Source organism: Pan troglodytes, chromosome 14 (genome assembly GCF_028858775.2).
Source record: "Pan troglodytes isolate AG18354 chromosome 14, NHGRI_mPanTro3-v2.0_pri, whole genome shotgun sequence".
NCBI lineage: Eukaryota > Metazoa > Chordata > Mammalia > Primates > Hominidae > Pan > Pan troglodytes.
Window position 1 is genome coordinate 99980005 of NC_072412.2, and position 18534 is coordinate 99998538.

Consider the following 18534-nt stretch of genomic DNA (forward strand, 5'->3'; position numbering starts at 1 on the left):
GATTATATTAAATTCTTAGATTGCAAAAATTGTTTTTTGTATGGTGACTTTCCCTTAACTTGACCAAGTAAGACGGCCTTGTCCCTGAGCAAAAACCAGCCTGCCTTCATGTCTTTAAACAGATTGTTTTCCAAAGCTTACAAATGACCTCCAGCCTATAAAATATTCACATTGGTTTTTTTCCTTCAATATTTATTATTTAGAGTGTAGCCCTTTAAATATTCATCATATTTTTCTAAAGATATGGTATATATTATTTACATCTGGTCACATTATATTTTCATAGTGATGAAATGGACACATTGGAATCTTTCTGAAGTCAGGAACAAATAGGGTGTTGGGCCAGGTGCACACAACAGGTAGCCAGTGAGGTGGATTTGCGTCCAGAGATGATTGAGGGAAAATGGCAGGTGGCCTTCTCACAGTGACTACTCAGGAAAGATCCAGAGGAAATAAAGGGTCCAGGGTAGATGGACTTGGGGCCTCCTGTGGGTAGGTAGACAGCCATGGGCTGAAGGAGAAAGTCAAATATGTCTCATCAGAGAATTCACATGGGATACAAAAGCAATAATGGAGTTCACAAACACAACTCAGAATTCAACAGGTCACCTCCTTAGAAAACCAAAGGGAAGGTGTTGGAATGTGTTTATGAGGATTGCAAAGACCCTTTAAGATGGGATTTATTCCATTTTTAATTAAATTCTCATGCTTTTTCCTTAAGCCAAGATTGTTTTTGAGGTCCCCCAGATGTCCATCTTACCTGTGTAAATTACAACTGGAATGACATTTAAGACAATAGTAGTCTGGAATCCTATTTAGAAGATTGGGGGGATCATCTGAGATCTCTCTCTCTTGCTCTGGGGGTAATCGGGTCAACGAAAATGAGTTTTGGTGTTTTTTTGTTTTTTGGGGTTTTTTTTTCCCCTAAAAGCCTGAATGAATTTGTCCATGCCTCCTTTACTCTCTAAAGTTACATTTGGAAAGAAGTCGCTGGCAGGTAATCAATCATTTTTGAAATCTTACTTCCCTTAGCGGATCATCAGCAATGCTGTTCGTGTATTTATTCATTTGACAAATATTTATCAAGCACTGGTACACACAAAACTCTGTTTACTGAGTCTCTGGCTGTGGAGCAGTTATTCCCTGGGAGCCAAGAAAGTACAGCTGTTCTTTAGCAAATGAGTAGCTGAAGATTAGAGTGGTGGCTAAAAGCCATGGCTTCTACATGGACAAAATCATCCTGTTCTTGGAGGCTAAAACTTGGGAGGCTGTAATGCATTATTTTTGTTTTTGATCCCTGGGTGAAACTTATTAATTATTCTGCTTCCTAATCTTTCCCATGACAAGAGTTCAGCAACCACAAAAGAACAAATAGCAGCGAAGCCTTATTTGCTTGAGAAGGAACATGGTGGTGTTCCCAGGGAGGGAATTTCCAGACAAATTAATATGTGCTCCCATAGCCCTTTGCTTAGCTAGGACTATAATGTTTGTTCCTTGTCTGTTACCCCCACTAGGCAGTGCTACAAACTCTTCAAGGATAGAGACTGTGTACAAGTCATATTTTGCATTCCCAGAGTCTACTATAAAACCTGTCTTATAAAAGGCATGTTAGAAGTGTTTAATGAAGGAATACTAGCCACAAAAGCTTTTTTTCTTATTTAACCAATGTTTTGGAACTTTTTCTGAACTGTACTACATTTTCTTGTCTCATTAAATCGATTTCATTGAATGTTATTGAATTTTTACTTGCTAAGTCACTGATTTAAAATATATAGTATGAGTCCCTGTGCTATAGACTGGCGATCTGCAAATATTTTTGGTCTTGCACCTCTATCAGCAAAATATTCCGAATGATAAACAACCAGAGTACCTATAAATATTTATACATAAATTGTAACATAAGCACTATTGAATTAACACATTCTGTACCTCATGAAATTTACATAAAAACAGAAACTTTTGAAAGATGAGAAAAAGATATTCTTTTTTATTTCTATTTTGTAATGTTCCAGATGTATCAAGAATAAGAGGAATATGATGCCTGCCATTATATTGTTTACTTGTGCTTGCTTTGTTTGAAATGAAAGAAATCCAAAGTTTCTTTTCAAAAGCTATTTAAGTCCTATTCCATTGAATGAGTTAGTTAAAACTAATTAATCTAATCCATAAATGCCTTAGCCAGTACATATGCTGGATCAATACACCAGCAGCAAGTTAATGGTGGTGGGGGTGCCAATGCTGCCCCTCCCCACTATGAAAGTCTTACTTTGTCCCTAAGATAATTGAGAAATGGCCATCCCTGTATGGACTGATTGAAATATCAATCTCTAGATTAAATATTAGGAAAGCTTAATTCCTCTTGTATTTTTATAAAGATAGAAATAGGAATTCTAATCCTGAATCACACTGAATCTCTTGCACACCCCCAGAGATGCACACACACTCCTGTCACCAACCCAACACACATACTTCAAAAACGATAGTTATCAACTATGGCCATAGTAAGCCTAGTGCTTAAGAGTAATGATTCCAGCATCTGCATTTGAATTTGAATCTCATCTCCACCATTTACTAGATGTGTGGCAAGTTTTTTAGCCTTTCTAAGGCCTGTTTCCTTTTTGTATAAGGGTGTAATGATAATATTTTAGCACCGTCAGAGTTGTGAAGATCGAATGCACGTGAGGGCCTCAGCTCAGTGAAAGCTCACAGTTAATCCCCATTTATTTGAGTCAATTACTGCCCTCTGCTGAACCCAGCAGTTGCCATGTGCCCTGACAACCAAGTCTTGTCTCTTTCCCAACTTTTCATTATTTTTAACTTTTTCAATACTGAAATGGTGGGGAAAAAAATAGTAAAATGAACATCCATATAACCCTCATACAGATTCAATAATGGTTGACTATTTTGCTATTTTCAAGTAAGTAAAAGATGCAGTGACACATTATCCCTAAGTATCTCAGCGTGAATCTCCTAAAAGCAAGGACAGTCTCCTATACAGCCACAACATCATGATCACACTTAAGAAAATTAGCAGTTATTCAATAATATCAACTACTATTTATTCAACATTCAAAATTATCAAAGTTCTTACTTACAGCTGGGTCCCTACCTCCAAATCCAGGGGTCTGTTTCTCTTCCTTCCTTCCTTCCTTCCTTCCTTCCTTTTCCTTCTTTCCTTCCCTCCCTCCTTCCTTCCTTCCTTTCTCTTTTTTCCTTCTCTTTGTTTCTTTCTTGCTTGCTTGCTTACTTTCTTGCTTTCTTCTTTCACTTGCCCTCTTTTGAAGCATTAAGGCCAGTTGTCTCATATAATATCTCATCACGGGGGGGAGGAGCCAAGATGGCCGAATAGGTACAGCTCCCAGCGTGAGCGACGCAGAAGATGGGTGATTTCTGCATTTCCAACTGAGGTACCCGGTTCATCTCACTAGGGAGTGCCAGACAGTGGGCACAGGTCAGTGGGTGCGCGCACCGTGCGCGAGCCGAAGCAGGGCGAGGCATTGCCTCACTTGGGAAGCGCAAGGGGTCAGGGAGTTCCCTTTCCGAGTCAAAGAAAGGGGTGACGGACGGCACCTGGAAAATCGGGTCACTCCCACCCGAATACTGCGCTTTTCCGACGGGCTTAAAAAACGGTGCACCACGAGAGTATATCCCGCACCTGGCTCGGAGGGTCCTACGCCCACGGAGTCTCGCTGATTGCTAGCACAGCAGTCTGAGATCAAACTGCAAGATGGCAGCGAGGCTGGGGGAGGGGCACCCGCCATTGCCCAGGCTTGATTAGGTAAACAAAGCAGCCAGGAAGCTCCAACTGGGTGGAGCCCACCACAGCTCAAGGAGGCCTGCCTGCCTCTGTAGGCTCCACCTCTGGGGGCAGGGCACAGACAAACAAAAAGACAGCAGTACCCTCTGCAGACTTAAATGTCCCTGTCTGACAGCTTTGAAGAGAGCAGTGGTTCTCCCAGCACGCAGCTGGAGATCTGAGAACGGGCAGACTGCCTCCTCAAGTGGGTCCCTGACCCCTGACCCCCGAGCAGCCTAACTGGGAGGCACCCCCTGAGCAGGAGCACACTGACACCTCACACGGCAGGGTATTCCAACAGACCTGCAGCTGAGGGTCCTGTCTGTTCAAAGGAAAACTAACAAACAGAAAGGACATCCACACCAAAAACCCACCTGTACATCACCATCATCAAAGACCAAAAGTAGATAAAACCACAAAGATGGGGGAAAAACAGAACAGAAAAACTGGAAACTCTAAAAATCAGAGTGCCTCTCCTCCTCCAAAGGAACGCAGTTCCTCACCAGCAACAGAACAAAGCTGGATGGAGAATGACTTTGACGAGCTGAGAGAAGGCTTCAGATGATCAAATTACTCTGAGCTACGGGAGGACATTCAAACCAAAGGCAAAGAAATTGAAAACTTTGAAAAAAATTTAGAAGAATGTATAACTAGAATAACCAATACAGAGAAGTGCTTAAAGGAGCTGATGGAGCTGAAAACCAAGGCTCGAGAACTACGTGAAGAATGCAGAAGCCTCAGGAGCTGATGCAATCAACTGGAAGAAAGCGTATCAGCAATGGAAGATGAAATGAATGAAATGAAGCGAGAAGGGAAGTTTAGAGAAAAAAGAATAAAAAGAAATGAGCAAAGCCTCCAAGAAATATGGGACTATGTGAAAACACCAAATCTACGTCTGATTGGTGAACCTGAAAGTGATGGGGAGAATGGAACCAAGTTTGAAAACACTCTGCAGGATATTATCCAGGAGAACTTCCCCAATCTAGCAAGGCAGGCCAACGTTCAGATTCAGGAAATACAGAGAACGCCACAAAGATACTCCTTGAGAAGAGCAACTCCAAGACACATAATTGTCAGATTCACCAAAGTTGAAATGAAGGAAAAAATGTTAAGGGCAGCCAGAGAGAAAGGTCGGGTTACCCTCAAAGGGAAGCCCATCGACTAACAGCGGATCTCTCAGCAGAAACCCTACAAGCCAGAAGAGAGTGGGGGCCAATATTCAACATTCTTAAACAAAAGAATTTTCAACCCAGAATTTCATATCCAGCCAAACTAAGCTTCATAAGTGAAGGAGAAATAAAATACTTTACAGACAAGCAAATGCTGAGAGATTTTGTCACCACCAGGCCTGCCCTAAAAGAGCTCCTGAAGGAAGCGCTAAACATGGAAAGGAACAACCGATACCAGCCGCTGCAAAATCATGCCAAAATGTAAAGACCATCAAGACTAGGAAGAAACTGCATCAACTAACGCGCAAAATAACCAGCTAACATAATAATGACAGGATCAAATTCACACATAACAATATTAACTTTAAATGTAAATGGACTAAATGCTCCAATTAAAAGACACAGACTGGCAAATTGGATGAAGAGTCAAGACCCATCAGTGTGCTGTATTCAGGAAACCCATCTCACGTGCAGAGACACACATAGGCTCAAAATAAAAGGATGGAGGAAGATCTACCAAGCAAATGGAAAACAAAAAAAGGCAGGGGTTGCAATCCTAGTCTCTGATAAAACAGACTTTAAACCAACAAAGATCAAAAGAGACAAAGAAGGCTATTACATAATAGTAAAGGGATCAATTCAACAAGAAGAGCTAACTATCCTAAATATATATGCACCCAATACAGGAGCACCAAGATTCAGAAAGCAAGTCCTGAGTGACCTACAAAGAGACTTAGACTCCTACACATTAATAATGGGAGACTTTAACACCCCACTGTCAACATTAGACAGATCAACGAGACAGAAAGTCAACAAGGAAACCCAGGAATTGAACTCAGCTCTGCACCAAGCAGACCTAATAGACATCTACAGAACTCTCCACCCCAAATCAACAGAGTATACATTTTTTTCAGCACCACACCACACCTATTCCAAAATTGACCACATACTTGGAAGTAAAGCTCTCCTCAGCAAATGTAAAAGAACAGAAATTATAACAAACTATCTCTCAGACCACAGTGCAATCAAACTAGAACTCAGGATTAAGAATCTCACTCAAAGCCGCTCAACTACATGGAAACTGAACAACCTGCTCCTGAATGACTACTGGGTACATAACGAAATGAAGGCAGAAATAAAGATGTTCTTTGAAACCAACGAGAACAAAGACACAACATACCAGAATCTCTGGGACACATTCAAAGCAGTGTGTAGAGGGAAATTTATAGTACTAAATGCCCACAAGAGAAAGCAGGGAAGATCCAAAATTGACACCCTAACATCACAATTAAAAGAACTAGAAAAGCAAGAGCAAACACATTCAAAAGCTATCAGAAGGCAAGAAATAACTAAAATCAGAGCAGAACTGAAGGAAATAGAGACACAAAAAACCCTTCAAAAAATTAATGAATCCAGGAGCTGGTTTTTTGAAAGGATCAACAAAATTGATAGACTGCTAGCAAGACTAATAAAGAAAAAAAGAGAGAAGAATCAAATAGACACAATAAAAAATGATAAGGGGGATATCACCACCGATCCCACAGAAATACAAACTACCATCAGAGAATACTGCAAACACCTCTACGCAAATAAACTAGAAAATCTAGAAGAAATGGATAAATTCCTCGACACATACACTCTCCCAAGACTAAACCAGGAAGAAATTGAATCTCTGAATAGACCAATAACACGATCTGAAATTGTGGCAATAATCAATAGCTTACCAACCAAAAAGAGTCCAGGACCAGATGGATTCACAGCCGAATTCTACCAGAGGTACAAGGAGGAACTGGTACCATTCCTTCTGAAACTATTCCAATCAATAGAAAAAGAGGGAATCCTCCCTAACTCATTTTATGAGGCCAGCATCATTCTGATACCAAAGCCAGGCAGAGACACAACAAAAAAAGAGAATTTTAGACCAATATCCTTGATGAACATTGATGCAAAAATCCTCAATAAAATACTGGCAAACCGAATCCAGCAGCACATCAAAAAGCTTATCCACCATGATCAAGTGGGCTTCATCCCTGGGATGCAAGGCTGGTTCAATATATGCAAATCAATAAATGTAATCCAGCACATAAACAGAGCCAAAGACAAAAACCACATGATTATCTCAATAGATGCAGAAAAAGCCTTTGACAAAATTCAACAACTCTTCATGCTAAAAACTCTCAATAGATTAGGTACTGATGGGACATATTTCAAAATAATAAGAGCTATCTATGACAAACCCACAGCCAATATCATACTGAATGGGCAAAAACTGGAAGCATTCCCTTTGAAAACTGGCACAAGACAGGGATGCCCTCTCTCACCACTCCTATTCAACATAGTGTTGGAAGTTCTGGCCAGGGAAGTTAGGCAGGAGAAGGAAATAAAGGGTATTAAATTAGGAAAAGAGGAAGTCAAATTGTCCCTGTTTGCAGATGACATGATTGTATATCTAGAAAACCCCATTGTCTCAGCCCAAAATCTCCTTAAGCTGATAAGCAACTTCAGCAAAGTCTCAGGATACAAAATCAATGTACAAAAATCACAAGCATTCTTATACACCAACAACAGACAAACAGAGAGCCAAATCATGAGTGAACTCCCATTCACAATTGCTTCAAAGAGAATAAAATACCTAGGAATCCAACTTACAAGGGATGTGAAGGACCTCTTCAAGGAGAACTACAAACCACTGCTCAAGGAAACAAAAGAGGATACAAACAAATGGAAGAACATTCCATGCTCATGGGTAGGAAGAATCAATATCGTGAAAATGGCCATACTGCCCAAGGTAATTTACAGATTCAATGCCATCCCCATCAAGCTACCAATGACTTTCTTCACAGAATTGGAAAAAACTACTTTAAAGTTCATATGGAACCAAAAAAAGAGCCCGCATCGCCAAGTCAATCCTGAGCCAAAAGAACAAAGCTGAAGGCATCACGCTACCTGACTTCAAACTATACTACAAGGCTACAGTAACCAAAACAGCATGGTACTGGTACCAAAACAGAGATATAGATCAATGGAACAGAACAGAGCCCTCAGAAATAATGCAGCATATCTACAACTATCTGATCTTTGACAAACCTGAGAAAAACAAGCAATGGGGAAAGGATTCCCTATTTAATAAATGGTGCTGGGAAAACTGGCTAGCCATATGTAGAAAGCTGAAACTGGATCCCTTCCTTACACCTTATACAAAAATCAATTCAAGATGGATTAAAGACTTAAACGTTAGACCTAAAACCATAAAAACCCTAGAAGAAAACCTAGGCATTACCATTCAGGACATAGGCATGGGCAAGGACTTCATGTCTAAAACACCAAAAGCAATGGCAACAAAAGACAAAATTGACAAATGGGATCTAATTAAACTAAAGAGCTTCTGCACAGCAAAAGAAACTACCATCAGAGGGAACAGGCAACCTAAAAAATGGGAGAAAATTTTCGCAACCTACTCATCTGACAAAGGGCTAATATCCAGAATCTACAATGAACTCAAACAAATTTACAAGAAAAAAACAAACAATCCCATCACAAAGTGGGTGAAGGACATGAACAGACACTTCTCAAAAGAAGACATTTATGCAGCCAAAAAACACATGAAAAAATGCTCATCATCACTGGCCATCAGAGAAATGCAAATCAAAACCACAATGAGATACCATCTCACACCAGTTAGAATGGCAATCATTAAAAAGTCAGGAAACAACAGGTGCTGGAGAGGATGTGGAGAAATAGGAACACTTTTACACTGTTGGTGGGACTGTAAACTAGTTCAACCATTGTGGAAGTCAGTGTGGCGATTCCTCAGGGATCTAGAACTGGTAATACCATTTGACCCAGCCATCCCATTACTGGGTATATACCCAAAGGACTATAAATCATGCTGCTATAAAGACACATGCACACGTATGTTTATTGCGGCATTATTCACAATAGCAAAGACTTGGAACCAACCCAAATGTCCAACAATGATAGACTGGATTAAGAAAATGTGGCACATATACACCATGGAATACTATGCAGCCATAAAAAATGATGAGTTCATGTCCTTTGTAGGGACATGGATGAAACTGGAAATCATCATTCTCAGTAAACTATCGCAAGAACAAAAAACCAAACACCGCATATTCTCACTCATAGGTGGGAATTGAACAATGAGAACACATGGACACAGGAAGGGGAACATCACACTCTGGGGACTGTTGTGGGGTGGGGGGAGGCAGGAGGGATAGCATCGGGAGATATACCTAATGCTAGATGACGAGATAGTGGGTGCAGCGCACCAGCATGGCACATGTATACATATGTAACTAACCTGCACAATGTGCACATGTACCCTAAAACTTAAAGTATAATAATAAAAAATAAAAAATAAATAATAATAATATCTCATCACTGGATGTGTCTGATTATTTATGGTGTTACTTAGTTTTTTCCTCTATTGCCAGTATTTCCTGTAAACTGATTTTTTTAAGTCAGAAACTGGATGGGATTCAGGTGAAATATTTGGAGCAAGATTACTTCTTAGGTGAATTTGTCACAGAAGAGTACTTAGATGGTTCTTTCTGCTCATTGGCTTTGCTATTCTGTTTTTAGCAATCATTCCACCTTGTCACTTTCCTCCCTCTTTTGTCTAATTTTACAGTACTGTAATGGTAGGTATGAGAAGGACGCCCTCTCTTCCTAATAGAGTCAAGTGTTCATGGTCCTTTTGACAGGTCTTAAACTAAGAGTGTTTGTCTCTACTGACATCAGAAGTTGCAATTATCAGAAATCAGAATCAGCTCCAGATAAGTCCTAAAAGAGGGCTCATGTTTTTCCTATGGACCCCAACAGTATATGTTTGGATCAGATTCCAGAGACATAACAGTAGTTGTTGTTTAACTTCCAGAATCTATCAATAGCATAGACGAAAAAAGTAATACTTAAATATTACTGGGATTACCAATATTACAGCATTACTAATACAATATTGGAACAATCGTAAATACTGTTCACAAGTATTGGTAAGAGTTCATTTGTCCTAGAACAGCTCATCCAGGAATCAGAGAAAGGAAATTGTTCTAAATTTTGTATTTTATCCCAAGTCCTTGTTCCCATCTGGTGTGTTATTAATGAATTAGGGCTCCCTGTCATTGTCAGTAATATATTTGTACTAAGAGTGTTTGTTAACATAAAGCTTAATTCACAGTTGTGTGCACTTAAGTTTCCAGGAAAAAAACCCAAAAAAACAAAAAAACAAAAACCTCAGGTCCGGAGCTACAGCAGAGCAGTTACATATATTATTCAGAAATATAAATAAATAAAATGAGAAAAACATTTCTAAATGATGTGCAAGTTGAAAGGCCTTCCTGATATTGAAAAATAAACTGCAATCATTCAGATATAAATGAATCAAAGGCATGTTCTTTTCCAGTGGCTAATAGTGTCCATTTTTTCAGCCGTCTGCCTCACCATCACCGTCTGCAGGTGAATTGGCCAGTGTTTCCGTGCAGAATGTTAAAACGGCATCTACATTTCTCACTGCTCCTTTGATGTTATCTCCTTCAACTGCACAATGAAAACGCACAGCTACTGAAATGCCAGAGGGAACATACTCTGATTATAAATGTGCTGGGGTAAACAGTGAGAGAAAACCCACATCCCCATCATCGCGACGGGCTCCTCACTTAGCCAAATACAACCCCACAGTTTTCTCCCACCCCTTTTGGGACGATGAACACACAGTATTGTGACCCCAGCTAATTTGTGTTAACCATACAGTCTATGACCTTGTAATAGAATGGGACAATTCAATCCATTATCTTAACCAACATTTATTGAGCACGTACTGTGTGCTTAGACCTGTGTGACCGACTCATCCTGGTTTAGCTGAGACGTTCCCATTTTAGTGCTGAAAACTCGTCACCCTGGAATCCCCTAAGCTGTGGCAAATAGGATTATTAGTCACTTGACCCATACTGGACACTGTGGATAAAGATAAATTACAACCCTATTTCTGCCAACAAAAAGCATGTTGTCTAAAAGAGAATCAGAAAAATAAGCCAATTATTAGAGTTTGGAGTGATCGGTAGTTAGAATCATCAAGAGGGCACAGCGCAGCACAGAAAGCTGAATCTAAATCTAACCTGGGGACCCAAGAACGCATCCCGAAGGAGACAACGTTTGAGAATAATTTAAAGAATGAGTAGTGCCACATTCACCGTTAAATTCTGCACATACTGAAAGGAGACACCTGTGGGACGGCATGCAACTTTGTTCTTTATCTGAGTCTCAAAATCTGTGTATCTGGTTTAGATTCCCATAATGTGGAGGTAGGATTGTAGTATGAAATAAGCAGAAAGAGAATGCTCATTCTTAGTTTATTTTATTATGGGACAGAATAAACCTGACAGTATTTCAGTCCTAAAGGTCGTGGTCATTTTCTGAACCAGATATAAATATAAAACATGTATTTCTTTCTCTGAGGATTGTTTTGAAAAGAGTAAGAATGAGTGGCCTATTGTGGGCACGCCTTTAGTGGAGGTTAGGGCACCAAAGTGGACACTACGTAGAACAAATAAAATGTGAGAAATTGTTTTTCACATTTTCACATTTTACTTTGAAAAAAAGTCAAACTTACTGAAAATTGCATTTTTTGAAAAATTTTATACTCTTCATCTAGCTTTGCCAGATATTAAAAAGTTGCCACAGTTACCTTTTCTCTTTTTCTTTATACATCTGTATATTTATTGTTATTCTTGATTATTACTGAGCTGTTGTAGAGCAAGTTGTGGAAATTATACCCCTTTCATTTTAAATCCTCCAGCGTGTGTCTCCCGAGAGTACAGTATTCTCCTGTGTTACCACAGTATGATTTTATGTTCAGGAAATTTAACGCTACATAATACTATTATCTAATAGAGAGCCAGCATACAAATTTTGCCCACTATCACAATAATGTCTTTTATTGGCAATTATCCTTCTGACCTAGCATTTAGTCCAGAGCCCTCTGCTGCATTTGGCTATCATGTCTCTTATTCTTCATCTGGAAGGACTCTTCAGCTTTTTCTTGTCTTTTATGATGGACATTTTTGATGAGTAGAGGCCAGCTGGTTTTCAGAATGCCCCTGAGTTTTGGTTTGTCTGATATGTCCTCATGATTAGATTCAGATTATAAATTTGGGGCTGCCTAAGTGATGTGTCCATCTTGGGACATCACATCAGGAGGAACAAGTGACCAATTTGTCCCCTTGCCTCATCACTTGATGAAGGTGGCAGCCTGCCAAGTTTCCACACTGTAAAATTACTAGTTTTCCTTTTGTAATTAATAAATAATCTGTGTTACTAGGTACTTTGAGATTCTGTAAATATCCCATTCCCCATCAAATGTTGACTCAACATTTTTTTACGTCTGTATTCGTTTGCTAAGGCCGTCATAACAAAGTACCACAAACTGAGTTACTTAAAACAACAGACATTTACTATCCCACCGTTCTGGGGCTGGAAGTCTGAAATCAAGGTGTCGGCGGGGTTGGGTCCTTCTGAGGGCTAGGAGGAAAGGATCCCTTCTAGACCTCTCTCCTTCGCTTGTAAATGGGCATCTTCTTCCTGTGTCTCTTCATATTTTCTTTCCTCTGTGTGTGTCTCTGTGCTCAAATTTCCCCTTTTTATCAGCACATATCATATTGAGTGAGGGCCCACCCACATGACTTCACTTTAACTTCTTTAGCTCTGTCATGACCCTATCTCAAAATAAAGTCACATTCTGAGGTACCAAGGGTTAGGAATTTAACATGTAAGGGGAGGAAAAGAATTCAATTCATAACAGATGCATTCCAGCCATCTCTGGACTTTCCCAATGTTCATTATGAAGCCAAAATGAAATTAAATTCCTCTCCCTACCCTTTCTGCAAGTGAAAAGTCAGTGTTCAGCCTGAAGACACTTAAGATGCTGGCACTAAGCTTTTCCTGGCCATCCATCCACAGGGCTGTGAATTTTACACTTACCCGTATTTAGAATGACTTCTCTTTCAGTTCTAGAGATTTTTAAGAGGGTTTGGTTTATTGCTTACCACCCACGTGTGTGCTCTAAGGGCCTGTCATTTGCACTAGAGCATAAGTACCAGCAGCTGAATTAGTGGCAATATTTATTTTTTGCAGAAACAAGGAGTCCATTGGGAAAAGTATTTATCTCTTGGTGCATTTGTTTTGGTACAGTTGTCTGACATGCAAGCAAATGAATTCTAGAGACTATACTTGGGGTGTTCACAATAGGGACTCTCAGCAGGAGAGGGACCCGAAGCCAGGCGTGATGCTTCGTAAGTTTTTAATTCAAAGGATTGAAGGACAGAAAAGATGGAAAACAAAAAGCCAATTACCTGAGAACTCTCGTCTAGAGGAGGACTGAGGGAGAGGAAAGGAGGCTTTCCCGGGCAATAAACCCTGCAGTGCGGTGTCTCCCTCTTAAAACTGTTAAAGAGTTCCTGCTGGTCATATCACAGGTTCTATAACCCTTGCCTGCGTACGTCCTTGTGTAGAAATGGGGAAAGCCTGAGCAGAATACTCACTAGCTTTCCTTGGTTTCTTGATCAGGTCACAGACATAAAAGAGAAATTGAAGCTCTCTAAAAAGGTCTGGTCAGCATTACCCTACACCATCTGCAAGGATGAGAGCGTGACAGCGGGCACGTCCAATGAGGAGGAATGCTGGAACGGGCACAGCAAAGCCAGGTGAGGGTGACTCGATGTGTGCATGGATGGGGGCACAGCACACCCAGCCTTGGAAGACTCTCCTGGCACAACTCTGCAAACCTGTTTATGCAAAAAGGAACAGAGGGTGGAGGGACAAGTCATCACTTAGCAACAGCTGTTGAGAGTGACAGGTTTGATGGGCACCTGGGAGCACTTACTCTTAAGGTGCCATTAAGCGTGGAATCCTTATTCAGAATGTCTTGCCTCTGGATGAGGACAGAAGAATGGTGGCAGATGCCAGGTTTCAGATACCCTGAGATCACAAAGAGCCCTTTTATGTTCACTTAATGGCTTTAAGATACTGAAGTTATTTTTATCCATAGTTAAATTTCCAGGGCTCTTTTTTTCATCAAAAGTTAAATAGGAAATGAAAATTCAACTGTTTTTTTCACTCTTGTTGGAAAAAAAATTGAAGTGTTCATTGGCAAGGTAACAGAAAATGTCTGAAGGACACTGAGAAATGGTTCTAATAGGCAACACACTTTGGGAAGTCCCATCGGAACCTCCTGACAAGAGACAGCAGTTTTCATCATTCTGCTCTGCTGACCAGTGCTGTGGGGACTTGATATGGAATTTCTGAATTTGTTGATTCAGCCCAGAAATGGGCTTGGCCTGGATTTTCATAGGGTGGAGAGGCTGGATGGGAGGACTGGTTGGGAGTTGGCAGGCAGGGCAGGACACGAGGACAGGAATCTGCCAAAGCCCTCAGCAATGGGGTTGCAAGTGGGTAAAGCAGCTGGTAAATTGGACTCAAGGGATCTTTGAGGATTGACCAGTGGGTGGAGATGCTAAGAGGGGAGTCTGTTCTGGGGCTTGATTGAGCAGTTTCAAGCATATGAAGCAGCTGTGATCAAAAGGAAACAAGAAGGTGTGTGGTTGCCAGGAGCGGTGGCTCACACCTGTAATCCCAACACTTTGGGGGGCCAAGGTGGGAAGATAACTTGAGCCCAAGAGTTTGAAACCAGCCTGAGCAACATTGTGAAACCATGTCTCTACAAAAATAAATATAAATCTTTGGCTATTAATATAAAGTGCATGGCTATTAAGTTGAGAAGAAACTGCAGAAGTTAAGCAGGAGGTGCAAGGGAGGTGCACATTAGGTGTTATTTCTTACGCTGCTGAGTTGCATTTTTTAGCATCTGTTGCTGTATTCGTCCATTCTCATACTGCTATAAAGAACTTCCCTGAGACTGGGTAATTTATAAAGGAAAGAGGCTTGATTGACCCACAGTTCCCTATAGCTGGGGAGGCCTCAGGAAACTTACAATCATGGCAGAAGACAAAGACGAAGCAGGTGCCTTCCTCACAAGGTGGCAGGAGAGAGAAGTGCAAGTAAAGGGGGAAGAGGCCCTTATAAAAGCACCACATCTCATGAGAACTCACTCACTATCATGAGAACAGCATGAGGGAAACCACCCCCTTGATCCAAGGTCCTGTTCTCAACACATAGGGATTATGGGGATTGCAATTCAAGATGGGAATTGGTGGGGACACAGAGCCAAACCATACCAATTGCTAATGATATTATTAACCATACCAGGAAGAGTTTAGCAAGGTGAAAGCAAGATACCTACACAAAGAGCTCTAACCATTTCAAAATGCTCAAAATATCAATATCAAATCATAGATCATGAGAAGGAAATTAGTTATGATATTAACAACGTGCCACTAAAAAATATTTAGCATTTTACCAGTGTCTGGCTTTTTAGCTAGGAGACCTTTGGCCAGAAAATTCAGCTATGAATTAACAGCTTCTAGTGTGTATTTTCCCGATGACTGTACAGAAAGACACTGTGAAGAATGGCCAGATGGCCTAATGAATAAAATACTTGGTTTTTTGAGCTTCTCTGTTTCCCATCTGTGTTTACCTTTAAGCCTTGGCTAACATAAAGCCTGGGTTTTGAACTGCTATTCCCACAGATTGTCACACAGGTTGCTGATATTAGTCCATATGCAATTTCTTACAAAAGGAAATATTAAAAAAAAAAAAAGGCCATGGGCGAAGTTAGGGGAAGAGACTAAACACTACCAAGAATATGAATGGGGAATATAAAGACCACTGAAGTTAGAGCTGGAGGAGATCAGGATGGCAGACAAGTTCCTCACTGTGCAGATGAAGAACTCAGACAGGGTAAACAATTAGTCCACTGTTACCCAATGAACAAGGGTGAAAGCTGGGAATCTCCCAAATCCTAGCCCAGTATTTTTTTTTATGGCAATACCCTACCTCTTAAGCAAACAACAGCTAAATACTGTACTCCCCAAGTTAGGAGAACAAATGAGACAGATCCTAAGCGCTATAAAAGCTTCAGTGGTTCTACAGCATTCATTGAGTCAGTCCACCAGTCCATCAGCAGTATGATTAAGTACTCCCTGTGTCCCAGGCTCTGTGCAAGGCCCTGTAGATTAAGTGCTGTAAGATGGCAATGGGAGGCCAAGGCAGGCGGATCACCTGAGGTCAGGAGTTTGAGACCATCCTAGCCAAGATAGAGAAACCCCATCTCTACTAAAAATACAAAAATTAGCTGGGTGTGGTGGCACATGCCTGTAGTCCCAGCTACTTAGGAAGCTAAGGCAGGAGAATCGCTTGAACCCAGGAAAAGGAGGTTGCAGTGAGCCAAGATCATACCACTGCACTCCAGCCTGGGTGACAGAGTGAGACTCCATCTCAAAAAAAAAAAAAAAAATGGCAATGGGATCAATACCTGAAAAGGTACAGTGACTGGGGTGAGCCCAGTGAACCTGGAAACATCAGTACCCTACTGCTAGACTGCAGGTTTAGGAACAGACCACACTGGTAGAGAAACACCTGGATCAGTCCTCAGGAACAAGATTTAAATTTCTTCCTGAGATCAATGGGAAGCCATTGGAAGATTTTATGCAGGTGGGAAAATGATCCAGTTTAATGCAATGAAATCATTTGTAGGAATAGTCCAGAATTTGGTCCAATAAAATATATCTTTTATTATGCATAAGTATATTATTAAAAGATGAAGCTGTCAAATATTTGTGATTCAAATTATGTACCCATTGAACAATTACAATTCCATGGTTTCCTTTAGTTCTTTTTTTTTAATTATTCCACTAGCAGGGAATCCTAATATTATATTTTTATATACTAGCATAGTAAATGGATCACCAATAAAGACTTGCTGAATTAAATGTAATTGAAGCTTTCTTCTTATCCAAATATTAATTCATCTAGAAAAACATCAAAGAAATTTTTCACTTAAATTTACTAAACTATTTTGTAAGTGTAAGAATCCATTTATAATGCAGATAATAACATTTTTTCACACTTTTGAATTATGAGTTTTAAGATGACAGGTCTTTTTAATTGTTTAGGAATGGTTGTTAAAAAAAGAAAAGTAAAAGAAAGAAAAGTTACTTTTATCACCTATGTGAAATAAAAGAACTAGAAACTTTATTTGTAGAAAATCTGGCCAGAGGCAATGACTCACACCTGTAATCCCAACACTTTGAGAAGCTGAGGCAGGAGGATCACTTGAGCTCAAGAGTTTAAGACTAGCCTGGGCAGCCTGTAATCCCAGCACTTTGGGAGGCCAAGGCGGGCGGATCATGAGGTCAGCAGATCGAGACCATCCTGGCTAACATGGTGAAACCCCGTCTCTACTAAAAAATACAAAAAATTAGCTGGGTGTGGTGGTGGGTGCCTGTAGTCCCAGCTACTCGGGAGGCTGAGGCAGGAGAATGGCGTGAGCCTGGGAGGCAGAGCTTGCAGTGAGCAGAGATCACACCACTGCACTCCAGCCTGGGCGAGAGAGCAAGACTCTGTCTCAAAAAAAAAAAAGAAAAGAAAAGAAAGAAAGACTAGCCTGGGCAACATAGTGAGACCCTATCTCTACAAAAAATATTAAAGTAGCTAGGCATGGTGGGAGGCGCCTATAATCTTAGCTACTCAGGAGGCTGAGGCAGGAGGATCACTTAAGCCCAGGAATTTGAGGCTGCAGTAAGCTATTATTGTGCCACTGTACTCCAGCCTGAGCAACAGAGTGAGATTCTATCTCTAAAAAATAAAAATAAAAAATAAGAAGAAATAATTTTTTTTAAAAATCCATCATGTATTAATAGATATGAAGCAGAGATGCTTATTAGAACTGATAGAGATTGTCATGCCTGAAGTTTATAAACTCAAGCCTGTGTGATAGGTCTCCAGTAAACCAGACATTTCTTCCTCTCTTTCTGTTTTATCCATCAGACTCTTTCGGCCACATTTTTCTGTTTGTACCCGCTCCTGCAGCCTTTTGTCCTATCTAAGTGTTTAATCAGGCTTGTCTTCCATCACCTTATTTTTCCTGATTACTTTCTGAATCTTGCTCCATAGCTCTCTACCGTACTTCCTTGATTCAGAAACATACCTATTTCAAATGTTAACATTTCTGACATCAAAATGACTCTTACAGTAGATATGTCTATTTACTCCAGTGATTATCTTATTTTTTAAAAAGCTGTTATTAAGTAATGGCACCAGTTGAAATTGATGATGACCTCAAATAGAACAGGATACACAGCAGTATGGGTGCTGTGGCAGTCTGCAGGGTGCAATCTGCAGTGTTGAGACTGTGGTTAAGGGTGTGTAAGCAGTGGCTCCCCTAAGGTTTGAACCCACTTTCATCCCCCTGCTCCCCCAAGTCACTCCACCCTCGCCCATCTCTGACAGATCTCACTCTGCCTCTGTAGCTCAACAGGTCTGCAACAGGAGGCAGGGTAAGAGGAGACTCTGCCCTTTGATGGGAGGAAATTGCAAGTGTGCCCAATCACAGTGACCTGATCAGCATTTAAATTTTCATTCTGAAAACAAGAATGGGTT

General features: G+C 40.5%; 1 protein-coding gene across 2 annotated transcripts in view; it reads left to right on the plus strand.

Moving 5' to 3' along the window:
* GPC6 (glypican 6) overlaps window positions 1-18534 on the plus strand; it is a 1182651-nt gene that overhangs the window by 1138238 nt on the left and 25879 nt on the right. For both annotated transcript variants that reach the window (XM_003952414.6, XM_509698.7), the window contains one exon: window positions 13546-13682. In XM_003952414.6, coding sequence (XP_003952463.1) covers window positions 13546-13682 — 137 coding nt within the window. The remainder of the gene's footprint in view (window positions 1-13545; window positions 13683-18534) is intronic.